The sequence below is a fragment of the Aquarana catesbeiana genome, linkage group LG11 (assembly GCF_042186555.1).
Source record: "Aquarana catesbeiana isolate 2022-GZ linkage group LG11, ASM4218655v1, whole genome shotgun sequence".
Taxonomy (NCBI): domain Eukaryota; kingdom Metazoa; phylum Chordata; class Amphibia; order Anura; family Ranidae; genus Aquarana; species Aquarana catesbeiana.
In genome coordinates this window covers 241,362,755-241,390,029 of record NC_133334.1, presented here as the reverse complement: position 1 = coordinate 241,390,029, position 27,275 = coordinate 241,362,755, and the positions used below count along the sequence as shown (strand labels likewise).

The 27,275-nt window shown below is 42.3% G+C and overlaps 1 protein-coding gene across 1 annotated transcript in view; it reads right to left on the bottom strand.

The window, feature by feature from the left end:
- The window catches only part of LOC141112601 (fatty acyl-CoA hydrolase precursor, medium chain-like), a 78,411-nt gene that overhangs the window by 35,380 nt on the left and 15,756 nt on the right, over positions 1-27,275 (bottom strand). The window contains exons 3-5 of the mRNA XM_073605555.1: positions 20,292-20,430; positions 10,778-10,911; positions 10,442-10,595 (exon numbers count right to left, since the gene is read on the bottom strand). Of these exons, the coding sequence (XP_073461656.1) occupies positions 10,442-10,595; positions 10,778-10,911; positions 20,292-20,430 (427 nt within the window). The remainder of the gene's footprint in view (positions 1-10,441; positions 10,596-10,777; positions 10,912-20,291; positions 20,431-27,275) is intronic.

Genomic DNA, 27,275 nt, shown 5'->3' with positions numbered 1-27,275 from the left:
GGCCCAGTAGGAGCCTGACCGAATCCCAAGTGCCTCCCCTCCACCTTCCCAAAAAAAGGGCCAGGAAGGGGATGGTCACACAGGAAGCATCCCTGCGCCTCATGCAAGAGGCCACCCGTTTTTTAAGGAGCCCCCCCGAAGCGGAAGAATCCTATGGCTGCTACTTAGCCAGCAGGCTTCTTCAGATGAATAGGGAGCAGCGCCTCATTTGTGAGCGCCTATTTGGGGAAACAATCCATAAGGGGCTGCAGGGCACGCTAACACAAAACACCCAACTACATGAGGCAGCCCCCCCTCCTCCTCCTCCTCCTCCTCCTCCTCCTGCCACAACTGAAACACCAGAGCCACAGCCTCAAAAGAAGGCTACAGGGAAGGCTGCAGGGCAGCGTGGAGGAAAGGCTGCAGGGAAGAGAAGAAAATGATGACCTGGGTTCAGTCTGGTCTGACAGAAGACGCAGGCTGTTGTAGGACCACAGTCTGGGGACATCTAGATCATCTGCTGGTGCTGTTGATCTCTGGGATTCTTGGACCAGATTGTGCTCCCTCTTATATGGACTCCGCAAGATCCCAATTTTCTGGTACACCGACTTTTTCCAGCGTTGACTTCCTCTTTATTTTATTTTGACCATGAATAAATGGATCATTTTTTGAGTTTAGCAAAAGACTTTATGTTTTTTCTTTGAAATCATTGATTTTACACACAATGTTAAATTAACAAGGGACAACAATCTCATTGAGTTTGAAAAAAAACACACCAAAAATACATTACTAATGTTAATAATGTTCAAGTGGTAAGTCTTGAAAATCCAAAAATTTACGTAACCAAAAACGGTGCTTTGGGTTAACTTTATCTAAAAACTAAAAAATAATCACTATAAAAAAAAAAATAATAATGGGTTCTTTGTGTTAACTTTACAAACCTAAAAAAAAAAAAGGGGAAAAAGTATTATTAGTATGGAAACATTGTTTTTAAAATGCATACTATATCATTCATGAGATCAAAGAGAAAAAGAATCCAGAAATCAGTTTGGGAGAACTCTGATTATGAACAGCAAAACACCTTCGTTCTTTAGAGCCTTCGTAAAGAAGAAATAAAATGCGCTGCATTCAACGATCACAGATTTTGCAGCGTGATGAATGTGCTACCTACAATACGAACACTAGTTTTACTAGACCGAGTGCTTCCGTTTAGTTTTTGCTTATGAGCATGCGTCGTTTTTTTGTCCGTCGGACTATCACACAGACGAGCGGACTTCGGGGTCCGTCGTAGTTACGACGTAAAGATTTGAAGCATGCTTCAAATCTAAAGTCCGTCGGATTTGAGGCTAAAAAAGTCCGTTGAAAGTCCGGAGAAGCCCACACACGATCGGATTACCAGCCAGCTTTAGTCCGTCAGCGTCCGTTGGACTTTTGTAGACGAAAAGTCCGACCGTGTGTACGCGGCATTAGACATTGATTTTTTGTAAAAAAAAAAAAAAAAAATTTATTGGGGGGGGGGGGGGGGGGCACATGGTGGGGCACAGCATCATGTTGGGGGGTCAGGGCCCCCTCTGCCCCCCCCCTAGGGACGCCAATGACAGGGACTGCAAGAGACTGATAGCAAGTCACATTCAGGTGCTTACACTGCTTACTGACACCTTTCTGACACTCATTTAGAGGATGTATGTTTTGAGTCTGCCACTCAAAAGTGCTAAAATTGGACCTGTCATCAGATATATTTTCCCATGTTAAGTACATATACTGTATGCTTGGTAATATGCAAGACTTTCAGGTATTTATTACCCCCACAGAGACCATAGTACCCCACCTAATAATGTCTTCATCTGCTTTCCTCTACAGGACGGTGCCATCTTTGTTTATCCAGAGTCACCATCTACTTCTTTGGTTGACATTCCAGCTCAGAGATGACACAGCCATGAAAAACCTGGTGCCTGTGAAGTTCCTGGCTGTGTTCACAAATGTTTGACACAGATTAGCCCCCGCTACAGCCTCTCACCTTATGACTTGATACAGAGTTACAATGTACAGTCTGTTCACTGGTGGAGGGGAGACTGAGGAAATGCCTGCAGCAGACTGATGACATCATCGCAGCCGAGGCAAAGTCACTGACTAGAGTTTAGGGATGTTTTTTTAACCACTTCAGCCCCTGGACAATTCTCACATATGTGTAAAATCGACATTTTTAGGCTTGAAAATGACTTAGAACCCCCAAATATTATATATTTTGAGGCCCTTGAGAATAAAATGGTGGGTTTTGCAATTTTTTGCGTAGCGGCTTTTCAACTGCAAAAAAATACACTTTAATGAATGTTAGTGCACACCAACACAATATAATACCCAATTGTTTGGTAAAATATAAAAGATAAATAAATTGAATAAATAGATACCAAACATGTCACACTTTAAAACTACGCACACACGTAGAACTGTCACTTAAATTTTTTTATCAACTTTATTGCTATCAGAAGGCATTGACAACATCCCTTGTGATAGCATGGGCAGTGACAGGTACTCTTTACTGACATAATTTGAGGTCTATTGACCCCAGCTCTCTCCTTCTGCCATTAAAAGAATAAGATCAAACCAAAATTGTTTTGAACCGATGGCTTCACAGGCCGGTAACAGCTTTTTTTTACATTAGCCAAAACCGAAAGTAAGTGTGACACAGCCAGAGAACTTGCATTTTTTTTCTTCAGGAGGTCAGCAATGGCAGCCCCTGGTAACAGTGTCACTTAAAGTAGAACTATAGACAAAACTTTTTTTTTTTCATTTCTTTAGAGTGTAAGGGAAGATTAGAACCTCTGTAATTTTTTTTCGCCATCTGTGTCCTATTGCAGAGATTTTCCTTCACTTCCTGTCCCATAGACAAACAGGAAGTGAGAGGAAATCCCTGAAAATTAAGGGAATTCCTTGGGGACCCCCAGGTCATCATAACTAGTGTCTCAATTGAAATATTTCCCCTTTCTATTACTTTTCTGGTGACAGCAATGGAAAATTATACCCCCCCAACATTTTGTGATGGGAATGAGGGACACCTACTTGCAAATGTATGTAGGCATAGGACACACCCCCCGACACACCCCCTTAGAGAAATAACCAAAAAAAAAGGTTAATTTAATCCACAGGATCCAAAGGACTTCTTTGTACCACTACTTTTCCTTTATATTGGCTTTTAAAATTTACAAATGCAGCAATTTAGAAATTAGATGAAAGGTTTAGCATTGGGAAATACTTTTTGAAAGAGTATTTGCATTTTATTTTTTCCTCTTTCCTCCTCATTTGTCCCTCATTTTGGTCTGATCTATATAGTTGTATATTTATTTATTTACCAAAAAGTGATCGCAGGGCTAAGCCTTTCATCTGATTTAGGACCCTTTCACACTGGGGCGGGGGCGGCGTTGGCGGTAAAGCGCTGCTATTGTAAGCGGCGCTTTACCGTCGGTATTCGGACGCCAGCGGGGCGGTTTTACCCCCCGCTAGCGGCCCGAGAAAGGGTTAAAAACCACCGGAAAACGCTTCTGCAGAGGCACTTTGGCGGCGGTATAGCCGCGCTGTCCCATTGATTTCAATGGGCAGGAGCGGTGAAAGAGCGGTATACACTCCGCTCCTTCACCGCTCCGAAGATGGACTTTTTTTCCCGTCCTGCTAGCGCACTGCTCCAGTGTGAAAGCCCTCGAGGCTTTCACACTGGAGAGACAGCAGCAGCTGTTTCGGGTCGGTTTGCAGGTGCTATTATTAGCGCAATAGCGCCTGCAAACCGCCCCAGTGTGAAAGGGCCCTTATAAATGGCTGAATTTGGAAATTTTGTTAAGCCGGGGGGCAGGAGGCGGAGCCTAGCGGAGCAGACATGCATTGTTAGAGCTCCACACCGCTGAGGAGAGAAGAGAAGGACAAAGCGGAGCCTGCAGGCTCAAAAGGTATCCATTTGAACCTTTTTGCCCCAGGGAACAAACTGTGAAAGTTTGGGCAGGAAATATGGTACTGGGAGGAAACCGTGGCAGAAATAAAAATCACCTCACAAAGAGCTCACAGGCACTCACTGCAGCTGAAGCAGCTCCAGTCACCTCACAATATACAGCATCAGGGCGCTCTCACAGACAGAAAATGTCACAGCAAGACTCTCCATTTGAGTCAGATACAGAAAAAATCCTCTCACAAACTTCTCCACAAGCCTCCTCAGTATCCCCAGTAATATTATTACAATTTGAAACGATGCTTCATAAGGCTTTAAAACAAACCTCAGACCAAATAACAAAAAGCCTAACCAAAGAAATAAGAGAGCTGGGAAACCGCACCGCAGCCCTAGAAATAAAAATGGATGAAATTGAAATTACAACCCAAGTAAATATAACAGAATTGAAACAATTAAAAGAAGAGCATTTAATACTTCAAACTAAGCTCGAAGATTACGAAAATAGAGCCAGACGTTCAAACTTGCGCATAAGGGGAATACCTGAGACTGTGACAGACCTGCAATCTACTATTACTGCTCTATTACAAGAACTAAAGCCAGATATTCCTATTGAACGTTTAGAACTGGACAGAGTACACAGAGCCCTCACAGCCAAAAAGAAAAATGGACCCCCACGTGATATAATCACAAAATTTCATTATTACAGAACGAAAGAACAAATACTAATTGCTGCAAGAGAAAAAAAGGAACTTAATTTTCAAGGACACAATTATCAAATTTTTGCTGACCTATCCCAACTTACTATTACTAAAAGACGATCCATGAAACCCCAACTAATGGAACTGCAATGCCACAACATTATGTATCAATGGGGCTTCCCCTTTTCAGTCAGATTTAACTACCAAGGTACAATTTACAGAAGCAGATCAGCAGATGAACTACAACAAACCCTTTTAAAATTAAATCTGACAGAACCCACAAGCAGCAACTCTCCCACACGCAGAAGAATGGCATCATCTTCACCTTCAGGCAGCACCCAGAAAATTTCAGAACAAAATGGGAATCATCATTCTCACAAAAGAGGCCGTTATGCCACATCATCCATGGACCAAGAAGATTCAATGGACTGACATCCTAATTCCTAATATCTCTTCATTTATTATACTAAGAGATGGTTCTCTATAAAAAACCTATATTTATAACTGAATGTAACTGCATTCTGATAGTCACACACTGTGTGGGATCATGTTACATTCCAGTTATATTTCTTATTACTTCTGATTCATATAGCCTTAGAATATATAAGTGAAATAAGGAAATTCATGTTCAGTTATATATTATCAGGTAATAACAATAGATTTATTACTTTTTAGGACAAATATGTTCAATAATCCAGAAGTAATGGAAGCTTTTTCTTTCTTTTCTTAAAACAAATATATTATTACCTAACTAGTTCCTAGAATTATGTTTTTGTTTATTCTAATCTGAAGCAATACAACCTCAATTTTATGAGTTAACATATCTAAACAGTTACATATGAATAAAATATGTAATTGTTTACTCTAAAAGGGTTAAAATCCCAAAATAATTCAAACTATCTTCATCAATACCAAAGTTTTTAACAGTACCTTTCTAACTGAATTATTTAGCCTAGGGCAAGACTAACCATATACAACCACCCTGGAATAAATAATTTCAACAAAAACTATATTCTGCACTCCAATTAATGAAACATCATTTTGATGTCTTTTGACATAGCACTTCTCTCCTGTAAGCGGAAGATCCGTGTACCCCCATTAGCCCTCCTCATTCTCCCAACCATATTATGTGTGAGTGTGACGAAGGCACTTATTCCCCTGAGAGAGATATTTATTCTCTTTCACGGGTAAATTGTGATTACTTGCAAAAAATAATTTATACAATTTATCATCTAATCTCATATGTTTTTTGTTTACTCTTTACTCCAGAATTCACTGGTTTCTTTTCTATCTATTCATCTCATCAGTCCACACAGGTTGATCTGCGCAGTCAGCTCTGCATAACAAAAAGTAAGTCAAAACTATTTGATCTATTGCCATGGCACCACTGAATATACTTTCCCTGAATGTTCAGGGAATAAATGTCCCTCAAAAAAGGACCAAAGCCTTCCGTACTTTCCATAACAAGAAGGCTCACATAGTATGCCTCCAAGAAACACACTTCACCAAAGATTCTACTCCAAAATATATTTCTCCTTTTTATCAACAAATTTACACGGCTTCTGCCTGTACCAAGCAAAGGGGAACTCTAATTGCATTTCACCGATCCACACCATTCACCTTATCATCAGAAATTAAAGACCCAGAAGGTAGATACCTGATACTCATGGGTTATATAATGGATACAGCAATCACTGTGATTTCCTACTATGCTCCTAACAAACAACCTACACCATTCCTCTCACATATATTACAAGTGATTAATACACACAAAATAGGAACAGTGATAATGTGTGGGGATTCGAACCAGGTCCTCCTCCCATTTCTAGATAAATCACCTTTTACACCATCCAAAATAACCTCTAGATTACCTTTTTCTCAACTTCTTTCCAAATACAATCTGGTAGATTCATGGAGAGAAAGTAACCCAATGAAAAAAGAAATTCACTTATTTCTCGCACCCTCATCAAACCTTCACCAGAATAGATCATATTTTTCTAACAATAGGAATGATACCAGAAATTATTGCATCAGATATAATTCCGATTCCGTGGTCTGACCATAATGCAGTATACACTACTATAGCCTCAGCCATACCAAAAGCGCATGACCCAACGTGGTACTTACCGGACATAATGCTCAAACACCCACTACATCAGATGGCCATTGAACAAGCTTTAAAGGAATACATATCAATTAATAATACAACAGACATCTCCCCAATAACACTGTGGGAAGCTCATAAGCCTGTCTTGCGTGGTACAATACAAAGACAAATGGCACTATTAAAACGGGAACGCAAAAATCTAGCAAAAAAACTAGAACTCAATTTTAATGCAGCCTACATATCATTTCAAGATAATCCATCTCAGAGTACAAAATCTCATCTGGAAAAATCTAGATTGGAATACGATCTATTTCTGACTGAGTCAGTTGATAAATCCCTCAAACGCTCCAAACACAATTTCTACATGAATACAAACAAACCAGGTACATATTTGGCTCGGTCATTAAATTCAACTAACAAATCTTTCAAACCAATACGTTTGAAATTATCAAAAAATGTTTACACTTGTAATCCAGTTAAAATAGTCCATAAATTTCACTCACATCTCGCAACTTTATACAAGACAAACAATGAATTTAATCCTACAGAGGCTGAATCCTTCTTCTCAAAAATAACCTTACCTGAGTTATCTCAGAATCAAAAAAGCAGTTTGGATGAGCCTATAACTATAGATGAAGTTGCTAACGCCATAAAAGACCTAAAACTTAACAAAAGACCAGGCCCAGACGGCTACTCGGCTTTATACTATAAAACATTCTCAGAAATACTCTCTCCCATTCTCACTGAAACTTTTAACAAACTTTTAGAAGGACATTCTTTTCGGCAAGAAACACTAATGGCAATTGTTTGTATGATCCCAAAACCCCTTTCTGATGATACTTCCTGTGTGAATTATCGGCCTATCTCTCTGTTAAACCTCGATATTAAATTATTAGCAAAAATAATAGCAAAACGCCTCAATAGCATTATAGGAAAATTAATACATAGAGATCAAGTAGGCTTCATGCCAAATAGACAGGCAGGCGATAATATACGCAGGGCAGTGTTATTGGCACATATTGCTAAAAAACCGAAAATCCCTTTATGTTTTCTATCTCTCGATATTAAGAGGGCATTTGACACAGTATCCTGGCAATATATGCAATATTCATTACAAAAATGGGGTTTTGGACCCCACTTTTTAACATGGATCAAAGCATTATATAATAAACCCAAAGCCTATATAAAATATGCTGGATACAAATCTGATGCCTTTAATATTGAAAGAGGTACCCGACAGGGTTGCCCATTATCTCCCTTATTATTTGCCCTTATACTCGAACCCATGGCCCAATACATCAGAACAAACCAAACTATAACTGGCATTTAAGTAGGAGGTATTACACACAAATTATGTATATTTGCAGACGATATATTACTTTTTCTATCATCACCACAGGTCTCTGGTCCTAACTTAATACCAGCTCTTGATGGATTTGCAGCCCTATCCGGCCTTATGATTAATCCTAAGAAATGCCTAGTGCTTAATATTTCACTCACAAACATGGAATTGATCCCGGCTAGGGCTGCACTCCCATTCACATGGGCAGAAAAATCAATCCCATATCTTGGAATTCATTTAACAGCATCTCATTCTGACTTATTCTCAACCAATTATCCTCCTGTATTAAGACAGATCACAAATCTAATAAAACAATGGTCGCAACTTCCTTTATCCTGGATAGGGAAGATTAATGCAATCAAAATGACTATTCTACCCAAATTGCTTTATCTATTCAGAGTCCTCCCTATTCCAATTCCTTCCTATTTTTTGAGAATAGTACAAAAAAGAGCAACTTCGTTTATATGGGGCTCTTCTAAACCACGTATACCTATACACACACTACATCTTCCCAAAAATAAAGGAGGCCTGGGATACCCTAATTTTACTAATTACTACAGAGCAGCACATTTGGCCAGTCTGTCCAAATACCATGCAAAACAGGAAATCCCATTATGGGTATTTATAGAGGCTTCAGAAAATGACCCTCTATTAATATCAAATTTATTATGGCTTGATCCTAAAGACCGCTTTAAAATTCATAATCCCATAACTAAACACTTCTTATCTCTCTGGGATAAACTAAAAACCAAATATCAGTTACAATCTCCACACAATCCTCTCCTTTCTTTTATCAGAAATCCGGCCTTTTATCCGGCATGGATCTACCCAAATTCTTTTAAAGCTTGGACAACATCAGGCATTCAGACACTAAATGACTTCATAGCATCTAAATCATTCCTTTCATTCCCATCGCTTAGAGAAAAATATGATCTACCAAACTCTGAGATATTTAGATATCTCCAAATCAAAAATTTCTATACACCATTCCTAAAGGGGGATACACCATTATCCCAATTATCCATTTTTGAATCAATCTGTACAAAAGATCCATTTGCTAAAGGTACAATTTCATCACTTTATAATCAATTATATGGAGTAGCAAATCTTAATAGACCCTCTTACGTTCAGAGGTGGGAGGAGGACCTGGGACGAACTTTAGAAGACACGGACTGGTCTAACATATGGCTCACATCTAAGTCATCTTCACCCAACATCTTAGCACTGGAGACAAATTATAAAGTCCTAACTCGCTGGTACCTTGTACCCGCTAGAGTGGCAAAATATTCACCTAATACCTCAGCTCTTTGTTTTCGAGGATGCCCAGAAATAGGCACATATTTACACATATGGTGGACGTGCCCAGTAATCCAAACCTTCTGGAAGGAAGTCTTCGTGATTGCATCTAAAATATTTAAAAAAATAATACAACCAGATCCATATTTAACTTTACTTAATCTAAAACCGGAATGGTTAACACTCTCTCAATTCAAACTTATGATCCAACTAATAACGGCTGCAAAACAAACAGTGGCCAAGGCATGGAAATCTCCTACATTGGTACTAGCAGAAACAATTCACAGAATGAATAATACAATGTCCCATGCTAAGATGGTAGCCATCGATCAAAATCAAATTCCAAAATTTGAAAAACTTTGGCATCCTTGGATAAAACAACAGTTCCTGTCAAACTTCAATGACTCTGTCCTGTTGCCATGGTAACAGATTAAATGACTTACAGAGACACCCATTCTAAGGCTTCAAAGAGAACTAAAAAGAATAATAAACTGACGAGCGGGACAACCTTGTGGACCATACCTCTACCTTTCAACCCTTTTTCTTCTTTCTCTTTCCTTTTCTCCACCTTACGATTAAAGCTCATTATCAGAATTTATTTGACCTATATACACTCTACTTGTAAACAATATGTATAGTAGGTATAAATCATTTAAATACCTACAAAAATAACTAAGGAAATGATATATATCTTTAATTTAGGTTTACGTGAACCCAATGTTTAATATTTGAAATTTCATGATATTTACCTATATAAACCCTACTGTAAAACAATGAGCTTACTTTATAGATCCTTGTAAACTTACTTTATGTATCTTTATAACATTGCATACTCAATAAACTTCTTTTGACAAGGAAATTTTGTTAAGCCAGTATAAAGGGATAGTAGTGGTAAAAAAAAGCACCTTTGGGTTTAGCTAATTATTTTTTTTTATAATTCTCCTTTAATAGGGCATGGCAGGGGGTGTGTCCTATGCCTACATACTTTTGATAATAGGTGTCCCTCGTTCTCATCTCAGAAAGTGGTGAGGTAAGTTTTAAAGTATAATTATATTGCCTCAGTTAGTCGACAAGTTGGAACTTACCAAAGCTGAGACGCTGACTCCCCCGGCGGACTCACCGAATATGGTGACAGAGTTACGTTCACCCCCAAAATCAGCGATGTTCTCCTGCACCCAATGGAGGGCCGCCACCTGGTCCATAAAACCCAGATTACCGGGTAGCTCATTATCTCCAGTACTGGGGGGGGGGGGAGGAAGAAATACATAAAATTACTTAAAAATGTGCATTTAACATTTTCAGCAATGCAGCGCAGGGCCATGCTATGTATTGGGGTGCCTTTACAGCAGCATGGCGGGGTGATCGAGGCCTTCATGGGAGTTTTGTTTTTTTTAAACAAGAGGAAGAATTAAGAGCTTTACCTGAAAAATCCCAGAATTGCCAGCCGGTATTGAATGGAAACGACAACCACATTCTCGTAAATGCTGAGCGCAGAACCATCATAGAGACTGGCTCCACCCACCAACAGCCCGCCCCCATGTATGAAGAACATGACCTAAAAACACAAGAATGCGGGGTGACATCACAAACTGAAGCAAAGTACAAATCACTATCGCTCTTCATATTTACGTAACATTTGTTGAGTAACGTGATGGAAAATCAGCAGTTTTGTTGCCTTTTGTTTAAATCTTCAGCTCCATAGCAGAGCGCTGAGCAGTGTCAGGAAATCACATTCATTACAATAAGAGGTCTATTGATAAAACATTTGTTGCACGAATGTCATAAGCATTTGTGCAAGCTGAACAAAATGTCACCGTAACTTTTGTAGGAAATTAATGACTGTATCATTGGCTCCATCTATTGGCCAAAATGCAGTATAGTTTTCTGAAATACCTCAATGAGAAAACTTTACCTCATTTCGGCCGCTAGATGGCGCTGACAATACAGGTATTAACCACTTAAGCCCCAGACCATTTGGCTGGCACAAGACCAGAGCGTTTTTTGCCATTCGGCACTGCGTCGATTTAACTGACAATTGCGCGGTCATACGCCGTGGCTCCAAAAAAAAACTGACGTTCTTTTTTCCCCACAAATAGAGCTTTCTTTTGGTGGTATTTGATCACCTCTGCAGTTTTTATTTTTTGCGCTATAAACAAAAAAATAGCGATAATTTTGAAAAAAAAAGCAATATATATATTTTTTTTGCTATAATAAACATTTTTTTTCCTCAGTTTAGGCCGATAAGTATTCTTCTAAATATTTTAGGTAAAAAAAAAAAAAAAAAAAAACGCAATAAGCATTTATTGATTGGTTTGCACAAAAGTTATAGAGTTTACAAAATAGGGGAGTTTTATGGCATTTTTATTAATATTTTTTTTTCTACAAGTAATGGTGGTGATCAGCGATTTTTATCATGACTGCGACATTATGGTGGACAGATCGAACACTTTTGGCGCTATTTTGGCACCATTCACATTTCTACAGCAATCAGTGCGATTAAAAATGATTACTGTGTAAATGTGACTGGCAGTGAAGGGGTTAACCACTAGGTGGTGCTGTAGGGGTTAAGTGTGTCCTAGGGAGTGATTCTAACTGTGGCTATGTGTGACACGACACTGATCACCGCTCCCGATCACAGGGAGCGGTGATCAGTGTCACTAGGCATAACAGGGAAATGCTTGTTTACATCAGCATTTTCTCGTTCTTCCTCTCCATGAGACGATTGCGGGTATCCCCGCGGATATCGAGTCCACGGGACCCGCAATCACACACACGGAGCTCGCGGCGCACGCACCTGCAAACCGCTTCTTAAAGGGCAACATACAGGTATGTTAATATGCCTGTATGTGCCCTTCTTCTGACGTATATTGGCGTGAGCCGGTCAGCAAGTGGTTAAAGAGGTTCTAAACCTCCGGAAAATAAATAAATAAATAAAAACCCTGCAAGACAAAGGCGTAATGAGCTAGTAAGCATCGCTTACTAGCTCATTATGAAATACTTACCTTAGAATGATGCCCTGCAGTGCCGCCCGCACTCCGCTTCTAATGCCGACATCTTTCACCGGAGTTAATTCTGGGTTCAGCTTGATTGGGCAGAACTGTGATTACGGGAGCCGCTGGTCATGGCACGGGCCCTGACAAAATGTCACCAGCTGTCCGTTTCTTCAGTGCGCAAGCGCCGATGGTGTTTTGAATTTTTTTGAATTTTGAAAAAATGTGCATATCCTCCCATAGTTGCAGCTGCTGTTCTTAAGGGTACTTTCACACTGAGGCATGCGCCGCTTTACCATCGTTTTAGCGGCACTATTCGGCCGCTAGCGGGGGTTAAAACCGCCCGCTAGCGGCCGCTGCAGCGGCCCTTTGCCGGTGGGTTTGCAGCGCTGCCCCATGGTTTACAATGGGAAGGGGCGCTTTAGGAGCGGTAAATACACCACTCCTACAGCGATCCAAAGATGCAGCTTGCAGGACTTTTTTGACCGCCCTGCAAGCGCACCGCTCCAGTGTGAAAGTCCTCGGGGCTTTCACATTGGAGTGCATTGAGCGGCTCTTTCAGGGAGCTTTGCAGGCGCTATTTTTAGCACTTTAGCGCCTGCAAAGCACCTCAGTGTGAAAGCAGCCTAAGTATTAAGTATTTCCAACTCTTCATAAAAGCCAGCAGGGGAGGGGTGACAGGGTGACACATCAGCTTCCTGCTGACAACAAAACCACATCTCCCATGGTTCCTTGCAGTGCTTCCAGTCACTGTAGTGCTGGTCTACCTGAGCCAAAGTGTTCTTCACATCCCTGGGCACCCTTTAGATGTATATTTTCCAGAAATGGAGCTGGCCATTGGATGGCGCAGACTTTAGTTGTTCATTCTACCCATCAGTTGATTGATTACCTTCTAGCAGACCTGTTTTTGGAAGGGTTATCAAGCAAACTGATCAGGACAGCTCATCAGTCTGCACCGTGCCGTGGCCAACAAGGAGGAACATGCTCATCTAAAGGGATGCAAGTGAAATGATCTTTCACTCTGAATAATTACTCATCATCTCTTACTCTCTCTGCTCTCAGTGCATCTGAATGGGGGGATACAAAGGAGATATTAAGAGAGTAGAATGAATTGTAGACACAGGAAAGGAAATTAAAGCAGATGGGGATCTTTGGTCTGATGTTAGGGTATTTATAGGGATGAGCTGAACACCTCCCCCGGTTCGGTTCGCACCAAAACTTGCGAACAGACAAAAAATTAGTGCGAACACCAGTCTATGGGACACGAATGTGAAAAATCAAAATAGCTAATTTTAACCACCTCAATACAGGGCACTTAAATACCCCCTCCCTGCCCAAGCCATTTTTCAGCTTTCAGCGCTGTCACATTTTGAATGACAATTGCGTGGTATAATTTTCTTCACACAAATAGAGCTTTCTTTTGGTGGTATTTAATCACTCCTGGGTTTTTAATTTTTCCTGAAAAAAAAAGACCAAAAATTTTGAAAAAAAAAAAAAAAAGTTTCTCAGTTTCTGTCAGTAAATTTTGTAAATAAGTAATTTTTCTCCTTCACTGATGGGCACTGATAGGCTGCACTGATGAGGTGGCACTGATGAGCACTGATAGGCTGCACTGATGGGCACTGATGAGGTGGCACTGATGAGCACTGATAGGTGGCACTAATGGGTGGCACTGGTGGGCACTGAGCACAGCTAGGTGGCACTAGTGGGCACAGATAGGCAGCACTGGTGGGCACAGATAGGTGGCAGGGATAGGCAGCACTGATGGGTGGCACTGATGGGCAGCAGTGATGAGCATTGATGGGCAGCAGTGATGGGCAGCACTGATAGCCAGCACTGACTGTCATCACTAATGGCCACTGATTGCTGGCACTTGTGGGCACAGATTGGTGGTAATTGTGGGCACAGATTGGTGGCAATTGTGGGCACTGGTTGGCACTGATTGCTGGCAGAGGTGGGCAATCATTGCCGGCACTGGTGGGCACTTAATTGTAATCAGGGCACTGATGATCAGTGCCCTGATTACATACCTAGCTATCCCCTGTGAGGAGATGCCGCTGATCGGCTCTCCTCTCCTCACACTCTGTCAGTGTGAGACGAGGAGAGCCGATTACCAGCATCTCCGTGTTTACATGTGACCGGCTGTGATTGGACACAGCTGATCACATGGTTAAAGAGCCGTGGACGCGGCTCTTTACACAGATTGGGGTCGAGCTGTGTCCTAGCAACACGGTGCGGCCGCGATCGTTCTGGGAGGTGGTCATATGACGTTCACCCAGAACGAGAGCTGCACCGCCCAGCCGCCATTTGATGATGGGAGGGCAGCAAGTGGTTAAAAGTTATATGCATGTTATTGCCATAAAATGTGTATGGGGACCTGGATCCTGCCCCAGGGGACATGGATCAATGCAAAAAAAAAGTTTTTAAAACGGCAGTTTTTTCAGGAGCAGTGATTTTAAGAATGCTTAAAGTGAAACAATAAAAATTAAATATTCCTTTAAATATTGTGCCTGGGGGGTCCCCTTAGCCTGCCTGTAAAGTAACACATTTTCCCCATGTTTAGAACAATAAAACAGCGAAATGACATTTCTAAAGGAAAAAATGTAATTTAAAATTGCTTGCGGCTGTAATGTATTGCCAGATCCCGGCAATACACATAAAAAATAATTTAAAAAAACAGCATGGGTTTCCCCCACAAGTCCATACCAGGCCCTGCGGGTCTGGTATGGATATTAAGGTGAGCTCCAAGCCAAATTTTTCTAAAAAAATGGCGTGGGGGTACCCCCCCCAAAATCCATACCAGACCCAAAGGGGGGAACCCATGCCATTTTGTCATAGAGCTCTCCTTAATCACTTCAATACACTATATTATATATTGTACACTGCACTATATACCCTGCAATGTATTATATATACTACACTGAGTGCACAATAAACTCTGAACTGCAGTATATATACTATACGGACTGCACTATATACTCTGCTGAAAAATTGGGCCTTATGCCGCGTACACACGACCGGTTTTCCCGTCGGAATAAACTCCGAAGGTTTCTCCGACGGAACTCTGACGGAACTCCATTCAAGCGGTCTTGCCTACACACGGTCAAACCAAAGTCCGACCACCCAGAACGAGGTGACGTACAACACATACGACAGGACTAGAAAAAGGAAGTTCAATAGCCAGTAGCCAAAAGCTTCTGTCTCGTACTTGCTTCAGAGCATGCGTTGTTTTTGGTCCGTCGGAACAGCATACAGACGATCGGTTTTCCCAATAGGAATTGCTTCCGTCGGAAATATTTAGAACATGTTCTATTTCTAGGTCCGTCATAATTTTCGGGAAAAAAAAAAGTCCGATGAGGCATACACACGATCGGAATAGACGATGAAAAGCTTCCGTCTTTTCTGTCGGACATTCCGCTCGTGTGTACGCGGCTTTAGATGTTGGTGGTGCCAGAACACTGTAACCCCTCAAAGTTACTCTTTTTGGGTGCAGGAACGGGCCCTGCTGTTAAATATTTCAGAGGTTGCTTGCCCTCTTTTAGTGCCCTGTGAGCGTCTGCCTCTCCTTGGAGGCCTTCCGGACATGATGGGTATTTTTTTTTTAAACACCGCACTACACTGTATTTATATACTGTGTACACCGCCTGTACTGTATTATCTACTATACACCGCCAAATGCACTGCATATATATGCTACGCTGAATGCAGAGTATTTATATATATATATATACATATATATATATATATATATATATATATATATATATATATATATATATATATATATATATTAGTAGACTGTGTATATATATATATATATATATATATATATATATATATATATATATATATACAGTCAGGTCCATAAATATTGGGACATCGACACAATTCTAACCTTTTTGGCTCTATGCACCACCACAATGGATTTGAAATGAAGCAAACAAGATGTGCTTTAACTGCAGACTTTCAGATTTAATTTGAGGGTATTTACATCCAAATAAGGTGAACGGTGTATATGTGCAAGATTAGAATTGTGTCGATGTCTCAATATTAATGGACCTGACTGTATATATCAAATATACTGCCTGTACTGACTGAATGTAGAGTTTACACTGTATATATAGGCTACGCTGAATGCAGAGTATATATATATATATATATATATATATATATATACATACACAGTCAGGTCCATAAATATTGGGACATTAACACAATATTTGGCCATTGCATATTGTGAGTTGACAGCAACAGATTCCAAATGCAAATAGCACACTTGAAATTAACTCTGGACCTTTTATCTGCTACTTGTGAGGGAATGAGGGAATAACACACACCTGGTCATGGAACAGCTGAGCAGACAATTGTCCCATTACTTTTAGTCCCTTAAAAAGTGGGAGGCACATATACAAACTGTTGTAATTCCTACACCGTTCACCTGATTTGGATGTAAATAACCTCAAATTAAAGCTGAATGTCTACAGTTAAAGCACATCTTGTTCGTTTCATTTCAAATCCATTGTGGTGGTGTATAGAGCGAAAAAAATTAGAATTGTGTCGATGTCCCAATAGTTATGGACCTGACTGTATATATATATATATATATATATATATATCAAATACACTGCCACTAACTAACTAACCTGCTTGCCTAATCTAGCTCAATCTCTCTATCTCCGTCCACTATAACACACTATACATGGGCGCTGTGTAAGCAGCCTTATATAGTGTGGGGCGTGGACTTAGTCCCCCTGAGCCATGATTGGCCAAAGGCACCCTGCCTTTGGCCAATTATGGCTCTCGTGTAGGAGTGTGCTGTGATTGGCCAAAGCATGCAGGTCAGGTGTATGCTTTGGCCAATCATCATACAGCAATGCACTGCGGTCTTGCAGTGCATTATGGGGCGCTCGAATTTGCCGCGAACGCCCCATAAAATTTGTTGTGCGGCAAATGGGCAAACACCCGATGTTCGAGTCGAACTTATGTTTGACTCAAACTCGAAGCTCATCCCTAGATATTTATGGGGGGACACAAAATTTTAAAGAAAAAGAAGGAAACATTGAGGAGTGAAACTTAAAGTATATATAGTATCTCATAAAAGTGAGTACACCCCTCACATTTTTGTAAATATTTTATTCTATCTTTTCATGTGACAACACTGAAGAAATTACACTTTGCTACAATGTAAAGTAGTGAGTGTACAGCTTGTATAACAGTGTAAATTTGCTGTCCCCTCAAAATAATTCAACACACAGCCATTAATGTCTAAACCGCTGGCAACAAAAGTGAGTACACCCCTAAGTGAAAATTTCCATACTGGGCCTAAAGTGTCAATATTTTGTGTGGCCGCCATTATTTTCCAGCACTGCCTTAACCCTCTTGGTCATGGAGTTCACCAGAGCTTCACAGGTTGCCACTGGAGTCCTCTTCCACTCTTCCATGACGACATCACAGAGCTGGTGGATGTTAGAGACCTTGCGCTCCTCCACCTTCCATTTGAGGATGCCCCACAGATGCTCAATAGGGTTTAGATCTGGAGACATGCTTGGCCAGTCCATCACCTTTATTTACTCTCAGCTTCTTTAGCAAGGCAGTGGTCTTCTTGGAGGTGTGTTGGGGTCGTTATCATGTTGGAATACTGCCCTGTGGCGCAGTCTCCGAAGAGAGGGGATCATGCTCTGCTTTAGTATGTCACAGTACATATTGGCATTCATGGTTCCCTCAATGAACTGTAGCTCCCCAGTGCCGGCAGCACTCATGCAGCCCCAGACCATGACACTCCCACCACCATGCTTGACTGTAGGACTGTAGGCTTGACTGTAGGCTTGACTGGAGGTACTCCTCACCTGGTTGCCACCACACAACGCTTGACACCATCTGAACCAAAAAAATTTATCTTGGTCTTATCAGACGACAGGACATGGTTCCAGTAATCCATGTCCTTAGTCTGCTTGTCTTCAGCAAACTGTTTATGGGCTTTCTCTTGCATCATCTTTAAAAGAGGCTTCTTTCTGGGATGATAGCCATACAGACCAATTTGATGCAGTGTGCGGTGTATGGTCTGAGCACTGACAGGCTGACCCCCCACCCCTTCAACCTCTGCAGCAATGCTGGCAGCACTCATGCATCTTTTTCCCAAAGACAACCTCTGGATATGACGCTGAGCATGTGCACTTAACTTCTTTAGTCGACCATGGTGAGGCCTGTTCTGAGTGGAACCTGTCCTCTTAAACTGCTGTATGGTCTTGGCCACTGTGCTGCAGCTCAGTTTCAGGGTCTTGGCAATCTTCTTATAGCCTAGGCCATCTTTATGTATGTAGCGATGCCCCCCATGGGGTCATCACCCTGCTTGGCCAGACATTCATCTCAGACACACTTTGTCAGTCAATAATCAGTCTTTAGCTTGTTTTTTTGTTGTTGTATAATAAATAAACTTGGATGGGGAAAAGGGACATGGGATGCCCAGATGATGAATATCACTTGATTGAATAAAGATAGTTGAATATAAATTTACAGTCTCTCAAACTTCTCACTCCTCCAGCAAACTGCTTAAGCTCACTTTGCTTCTCCACTGTACAATCTTAGATTTCGTCACCGTTAGCACATGGTTAGGCCTCACTCTGAATAAATCCCAACATCTTACTAATAGCCATTTGCTGGCAGGGGTCTGCAGTCCCCTTGGTGGTAGCAACCATTATTAAAGAGAAAAAAAAAACAATGTGCTAACTGACACTTGGTGGACTACTGATCCCAGAAAGTCCATTGCAAATCCTGCCCACCCTCCTGGCTGCAGCGACTTGACTCCAACGACACCACAGTCTCTCCCTCTGGCTCCACATCCAATCCTGGCTTGTTTCTCCCAGAGCTTCTCACTGTGCTCCTCACTCACTGACCCCGGCATGGATCCCTCCTGAATCACTTGCCTGGCAGTGCTCCCAGCTGTCCTCCTCCTGCTCCTGTTCCAGGACACCTCTCAATGACCGTGTAGAGAGAGGCTCCCTTCCAGCTCCCGAGTTCCAGACCCGAGTTCACCCCCCCAGAAAGGGAGCTCCGTCAAGCGTCACGACAGTCTAACACTCCATCATTCATTTCTTCTACCTGACAACTCCTCCCACAGAAGGGTGACCATGAGTATATATATAGGAGGCCTCCTAGCTGGGGATTGGTCAGGGCTCCCAGATACACTCCATGTCACTCTCACTCTCTGCCCTGCCTCTTTTCCAGAACCCTCTTGAAACAAAGGAGGCGCCACAGAGATAAAGTACATGTCAGTCACCTGCTGCTACACTAAACCACTCCCCTGCCCCCATATCAAAAACAAACAGGCCTAGCTCACACCTTGGCCTGCCTAAATTTACCTGCACTGGCTGTACTAACAGAAAAACTACTCTAGCACTTACCTACCTAAGGTAGAGAGAGGGTGCTACGTGTGTAGAGAAACAATTCTTTTTTCAGATTCTCAGAGAGTTCTTTGCCATGAGGTGCCATGTTGAACTTCCAGTGACCAGTATGAGAGAGTGAGAGCTATAACACCAAATTTAACACACCTGTTACCAATTAACACCAAAGACCTTGTAACACTAACGAGTTACATGACTCCGGGGAGGGAAAATGGCTAATTGAGCCCAATTTGGACATTTTCACTTAGGGGTATACTCACTTTTGTTGCCAGTGGTTTAGACATTAATGGCTGTGTGTTGAGTTATTTTGAGGGGACAGATAATTTACACTGTTATACAAGCTGTACACTCACTACTTTACATTGTAGCAAAGTGTCATTTCTTCAGTGTTGTCACATGAAAAGATATAATAAAATATTTACAAAAATGTGAGGGTGTACTCACTTTTTTGAGATACTGTCTGTGTTTTTTCTTTTTGAACTTATTTACACTTTTAAACTTAGGTTTCCATCACCAGCAGCCTCCTCTTTTGTTGAGATACTCACAGGTAACTTTGATTCCTTCCCTCTGTCGCTCGGAGTGAAGATATTCAGATACAGGCAATCCTCCGAAAGAGGTGGCATCTTAAATGTAGATTTGTAGTAGGTGCTCATTCCCTCCATAATGCCTATGTGCTGCAAACACCTGAAAGACCAAAATACAAGACGCTGACACGGATGATGATGATGACGCAGACGCGGCGCCACAGATTACACCAGGATTGTGTCTCTGCTGGTGTAATGTGCAGGCTGTGTGATCAGTTTAACAGCTGGGCCCTCCTAAACAAGGCTGCCAATAAGGGTGTAAGCGGGCCCTCCTGTACAGGGTCCGGGCCCCTTCAGTTCAGCAGTGGGGACAGGGGCAGGGAAGGGACTCTACCACTTAAGGACCGCCCCATGGCAGTTTTACTGCTACAGGGCAGCTCTCCTGTGCAGAATCACGCATATATACACCATTCTGCACTTCCGCCTGCAGGGGGCGCGCACGCCGCTGGCGGGCCACTTCTGCTGTGATTATACACAACAGAAGCCAATCTGCGGGTGCAGGGCACTGGATGTCCCCTGGCACCTGCCAATCATCGGTTGTCAGATAAGGGTACTCACGGAGGCCGAGATGCTGAGAGCGGTGACCTCTTGCAACTAAGCACACTCCACTCCTGAAGATGGTACAGGGGGTGAAGGGCACAAAGAGGCACAAGTCACCAGCGGGCTGGGCAGGTCTTGTGTGAAGGTCACCAGCAGGGAGACAGCTGAGTAAGAAAGGAATATGCTGACACTCAAGAAGGAAGATGAACAGCTAATCCAACAACAGGCCGGGGGTCAAACACCGATGACTAGTAAGAGTCTCTTAGATAGGCAAAAATGGTCTAGTCCAAAGGACTGTTAGCAGGTCTGTCAGCAGGCTGATGACTTAGTAGTGAAGATTGATAGCAAAGTCCGTAAGCACGCCGAGGGTCAAACACAGGTAACTGGCGGCAAAGTCTGTGAGCAAGCCAGGGGTCGAGCACTGAAGAAAATAGCAAAGTCCAGGAGCAGGCTGAGGGTCAATCACTGGAGACAGGAAGCAATATTTGTAAACAGGCCGAGGGTCAAACACAGGAAGCAAGTGGAGAAGTCCAAGAGGCAAGCCGAGGGTCAGATGCAGGAAGAGATCAGAGCAGGTCAAGGTCAATCCGGGTCACAACAGGTAATCAAGAATCAGGATACAAGCAGGAAACACACGGGGAGCTGAAAGACAAACCAGCATTCTGGTCATGGCACAGAGTGGCTTTATAGGCCAGTGGGAGGCTCATGTTGTGCGCGCGCGATTGCATACGCGAGTTCGCTATTCCGCTGAATCACACATGCGCATTAGCCGTTTTGCTGAATTGCTCACGCGCATTAGCCGTTTTGCTGTATTGTGCCCAGGGATGCGCCGGAGTGCCGCTCTACCGCGCATGTGTGAAGGAAGGCAGAGATATTGGCGAGACTGGTACTTGCTTCTTTCCTGACATTGGTAAAACACAGAGAACTGAGTTCTGCCTATGTAAACCAGGCAGATCTCCATTTTGACAGGGGTGAAGGGGTGGATTCTATGTTCCTGCAAGGCAGTGAACAAAATCCTTCTCTTCCCCTAGTAAAAGCACCTCACGCAGTATACCAAAACACTGGCTAGGAACGCAGTTAACCCTTTGATTGCCCCTGATGTATAGCCCCTTCCCAGCCAGTGTCATTAGTACAGTACACATAACGCGTGGGAGGAACTAGTGACGAGCATTGCTGTTACGAGATCTGAGTACAGCAGCAGCGGCTTTGGAGGAGTCGCGCTTGCAGCGGCTGACTGTTTTCTTTCATGCCTAAACACATGCTAGGTTATGTGAGTGTATCGGTTTGTTTTTTTCTACTCTGTATTCTTTGTTGATCTCTGCGCAATGATACTTTTTGTTTCTCTCTACATGACTCATCTGCTAGTTGAGATAGAAAGCAAGTGAAACTAAGCGCAAGTCATCATTTTTCTTAACCTGGGAAAAGACATTCTGAAGGCTTTGAGTATTGTAGGCTGACGTTCAGGCTGGAAATTAACTCTACAAAGTTTAACCCTCACAATGCAAATATAGATGACTGGTGGATTAATGGGTGATTATTGTTTCTACTAGAGGATAATTTTATTCTGTTATAATTCCCTTTTCTTCTCAGTCAGTCTTTTCAGCCATATTATTATTTCAGTTTTTATTTGTCACTATATATTTCTCATCAAATTGGTAGTTGATGAGTCCTGATATTATTACACTTTATTTATTTTTTATTGTTTGGCGTTATCCACAGAATTTTTATTTAATTAGTAGATGAGTTGTGCACGAGGTAATATTTTTGATTAGAGCGCATCAATATTCTTTTACTATTCACAATTGGTGCCTGAACACATATGATTGATTGCAGCTTAATCTTGTAATTTTTTATCACTTTTTACTAATTTGGTCACCATTAGTTTATCATTTATTTCATTTCAGCGCTTGAGTATTGATTACACACAATCAACAATGTGTGGCTTCTTCTTTCAATGCTCAATACCAGTCTTTGAAGTAATTTTGTGTTTACAGTGCGGCTTATTTACTAAAGGAAAATCCACTTGGCACTACGAGTGCACTAGGAGAACCTAGGAGACAGCTAAAAAGAAACACAAGCAATAAAGAAAATTCAAGATTTTATCAGATAATTTTTTATTTTATTAAAAAAATATTTAGACATTGTCTGGCATAGCAATGGCTCTCGCTACCCGTAAAATAATTGACATATTTCTGGCAAACTTCACGGGCGCTTTGGGGTGCCAAGCCAGGACGGCCAGTATCCAGGCCCGTCAGGGGATTAGCAGGAAGTCCGGCCTCAGGCCCAACTGAGGCAAGATAATTTTTGGCATTTTTCTGTAAAAAATTGTGCAATATGCAGCAGGATAATATGATGTGGTTAATTTTGTAGTCCGCCATATGTATTGCTGTCAGAAACAAGCGGAAGCGGCTGGCCATTATCCCGAAGGCATTCTCAACGACTCTTCGGGCTCTAGCCAGCTGGTAGTTAAAAACCCTCCTCCCTGGGGTGAGGTCCTCTGGGGGAATGGCCTCATCTGGTGCTCGCCCAGACCGAATGCTTCATCGGCAATAAAGACGAACGGGAGTCCTTCAACGTTGTCCGCAGCAGGTGGCAATGCCAGGCCACCAGTCTGGAGACATCGGGAAAACTCCTTTTGGGCGAAGACTCCTCTATCTGACATCCGGCCATTCTTCCCCACGTCCACATAGAGGAACTCATATTGTGCCGACACCACTTCCATTAACACTATACTATTAAAACCCTTATAATTGTAATAGTAAGACCCCGAATGGGAAAGTCCCAACGGTTGGCACAATGGGAGGCCACAGTCTGCCAATCCTGTGGCGTTGAAGGAAATTGTGGCGTCAAACCAGAAAAAAAAATAGTACTTTTGCACATAATATTGCAAGCAGATTACACAAAACATTCTTGCCCAACATCAGTATAACATTTTTTTTAAGGAGTATTTAAAGACAAAAATATAAGGCCCACTTATCAGATTCTTCACCCCCTCTGATGGCCCATTGTAAAAATTTTAGGCGGGGGAGGGTTCGAGCTGAGTTTGGGACCCAAAAAAAAGCCTATGGCACTCTGCCTGAATTTAACCACTTAACAACCAGCCCATAGCCGAATGACGGCTACAGGGCGGTTGCATAACTCTGGGAGGGTGTACAGTGACGTCCTCCCAGAATCGCGCTCTCTCGCGCCCCCTGGGGGCGCGCACCCGAACACATCTGTGCTCTGGACCCGGCGCATCACAGATCACAGTAAATGGCCGCTGCGGCCATTTACCATGTGATCGCTCCGTCAAATGACGGGGCGATCACATGTAAACAAACTGGTGTGATATTCGGTTCCTCTTTCCCCTCTCTGTCCAGTGTGAGCGGAGAGGGGAGAAATCGGTGGCAGCAGCGCTGTGGGCTGTGTAGTGCCCACAGCGCTGCTCAGTGACAAATCCATGCATTCCCAGCCATGCATACCCATCCATACTCTGCATACTTAGCCATGCATACCCATCCATCCATACTCTGCATACCCATCCATCCATACTCGGCATACCCATCCATCCATACTCGGCATACCCATCCATACTCTGCATACTCATCCATCCATCCTCGGCATACCCATCCATACTCGGCATATCCATCCATACTCGGCATACCCATCCATACTCAGCATACTCATCAATCCATCCATACTCAGCATACCCATCCATACTCAGCATAAACATCCATCCATGCTCACCCATCTATACTCAGCATACTCATCCATCCATCCTCATCCATACTCAGCATACTCATCCATCCATCCTCATCCATACTCAGCATACTCATCCATCCATGCTCAGTCATCCATCCATCCTCAGCAATACTCATCCATCCATCCATCCTCAGCCATCCCATCCACCCCCATCCATAATTAGCCATACCCATCAATACTCAGCCATACCCAGAAATAATCAGCCGTACCCAGCCATACCCAGCCATACCCAGCTGTACTCAGTCGTACCCAGCCATACTCAGCCGTACCATCTATACCCAGCCATACTCAGCTGTACCCATCCGTACTCAGCCGGACCCAGCCATCCCATCTATACCCAGCCATACTCAGCCGTACCCATCCGTACTCAGCCGTACCCGGCCATACTCATTCATGCTCAGCCATCCCCATCCACGGCTCATCCATCCCCATTCATGCGCATCCATGCCACATCAGTTATCATCCATGCCACATCCATGCCACTACAGAGCCTCACAAAGGTGTATTAGGTAGTCAAATTAGATTTGAAACTTAAGTCCCTAGAACACCTGATGGTGCTCCCTGCATGTTGGTCCTCTGTATGTGTCCAGGCTGTGGAAAAGTCTCACACATGTGGTATCGCTGGACTCAGGAGGAGTAGGAGAATCTATTTTGGGGTGTAATTTATGGTATGTACATGCTATGTATTAGAATTATTGTGTAAATGGACAACGTTGTGTAAAAAAAAATGCATTTTCATTTTCTTTACACATTTTCCAAAAACTTGTAGAAAAAAATGACATGTTCAAAAGACTCGATATACCTCATAGATTATACATTGGGTTGTTTTCTTTCCAAAATGGGTTCATTTTTGGGGCGTTTCCATTGTCCTGGTTCTCCAGGGCCTTCAAAAGTGTAAGAGGTAGTCAAGAAATTATATGTGTAATTTATGCTCCAAGAACGGCTGATGGCGCTCCCTGCATGTTGGGCCTTTGTATGTGGCCACGCTGTGTAAAAGTCTCACGCATCGTCATACATAGCGGGAGTAGCAGAATGTGTTTTGGGGTGTAATTTGTGCTATGCATATGCTGTGTGTGAGAAATAACCTGCTAATATAACGATTTTGTGAAAAAAAATTTTTTTGCAAAGAATTGTGGGAAAAAATTGCAACTTCAAAAAACTCACCATGCCTCCTACTAAATACCTTGGAATGTCTACTTTCCAAAAAGTGGTCATTTGGGGGGGTATTTGTACTTTCCTGGCTTGTTAGGGTCTCAAGAAATGATAGGCCGTCAGTACTTCAGGTGTGATCAATTTTCAGAGCTTGGCACCATAGTTTGTTGACTCCATAACTGTCACAAAGACCAAATAATATACACCGATTTGGGTCATTTTTACCAAAGATATGTAGCAGTATACATTTTGGCCAAAATATATGAAGAAAAATTACTAGTTTGCAAAAATTTATAACAAACGAAGAAAAATGCATTTTTTTACAGAATATTCTGTCTTTTTTCTTTTATAGCGCAAAAAATAAAAAATACCACCAAAAGAAAGCTCTATTTGTGTGAAAAAAAGGACATAATTTTCATATAGGTACAGTGTTGCATGACTGAGTAATTGTCTTTCAAAATGTGAGAGCGCCGAAAGCTGAAAATTGGTCTGGTTAGGAAGGGGGTTTAAGTGCCCAGTGGTCAAGTGGTTAAGGACAACAATAACATTTATACACATTTTAGGGGGTGTTTAGGGTAAAGCACTACAATGGAGCTGACAAAATACATTGTTAAGTGACTAGGCTAGGTGGGTATGGGCCCAGGACAGCATGCTGGGGAGGTTAGTGAAGGCAAATATGCATGTAGGCCAAAAAAGGAGCATTAAAAGATTACAGCATGCATGGGGACAAAGGGGACATTAACAGCATATATTCCATTCATGGTAATTAGGGAATGATGAAATAAATACAATACATTAGTATACATTAAATACATAGAATGTGATGTTAAAGGAGAAAGGTCTCTGGAATAATGATCCCCAGAGCCTGGGGGGAGATGCCTGTCGAGAACTTGAGGTCCTGTAGACTTCTCCCCGTCTCCAAGTACCGGAACGTGACGACTAGCCTCTGCTCCGGAGTGATGGCTTGCCGCATGCAGGTGTCCTGCTTCGTAATATAAGGGGTCAGCAAAGCCAACAGATGATGAAAAACGGGGTCCGTCATCCTGAGAAAGTTCCTGAAATCATCAGGGTTATTCTCCTGGATCTCATGCAGAAAAGGCATATGAGAGAATTGGTCACGCTGGAGTAACCAATTCTTGGTCCATGAACTCCTCCTCACCCTGTTCATGGACTGGGCTTGGGTCAAAGTAAGAGCCCCAACACCAAGCCCCCGCACAGCACGAACTCTACGATGAGTACGTACCCGCAACATGGCTTCAAAACGGTCGGCTGCTCAGAACAAACTAACAGAATGCACTGAAGAACAGCAAGGCCTGTGAAAAGCGAGCTGAAAATCAGAAACGAGCGGACAAGAACACACTGAAAAACAAATATGAACTGACTACACGCACTGAAGAACAGATACAAACCCCACAAGCACAAACTGAACAGCAGTAAAATGATCTGAAAAGCGCAAATCATCTCTCACCAAACTTCTACTAACACGAGATAAACACGAGATTAGCAGAAGGA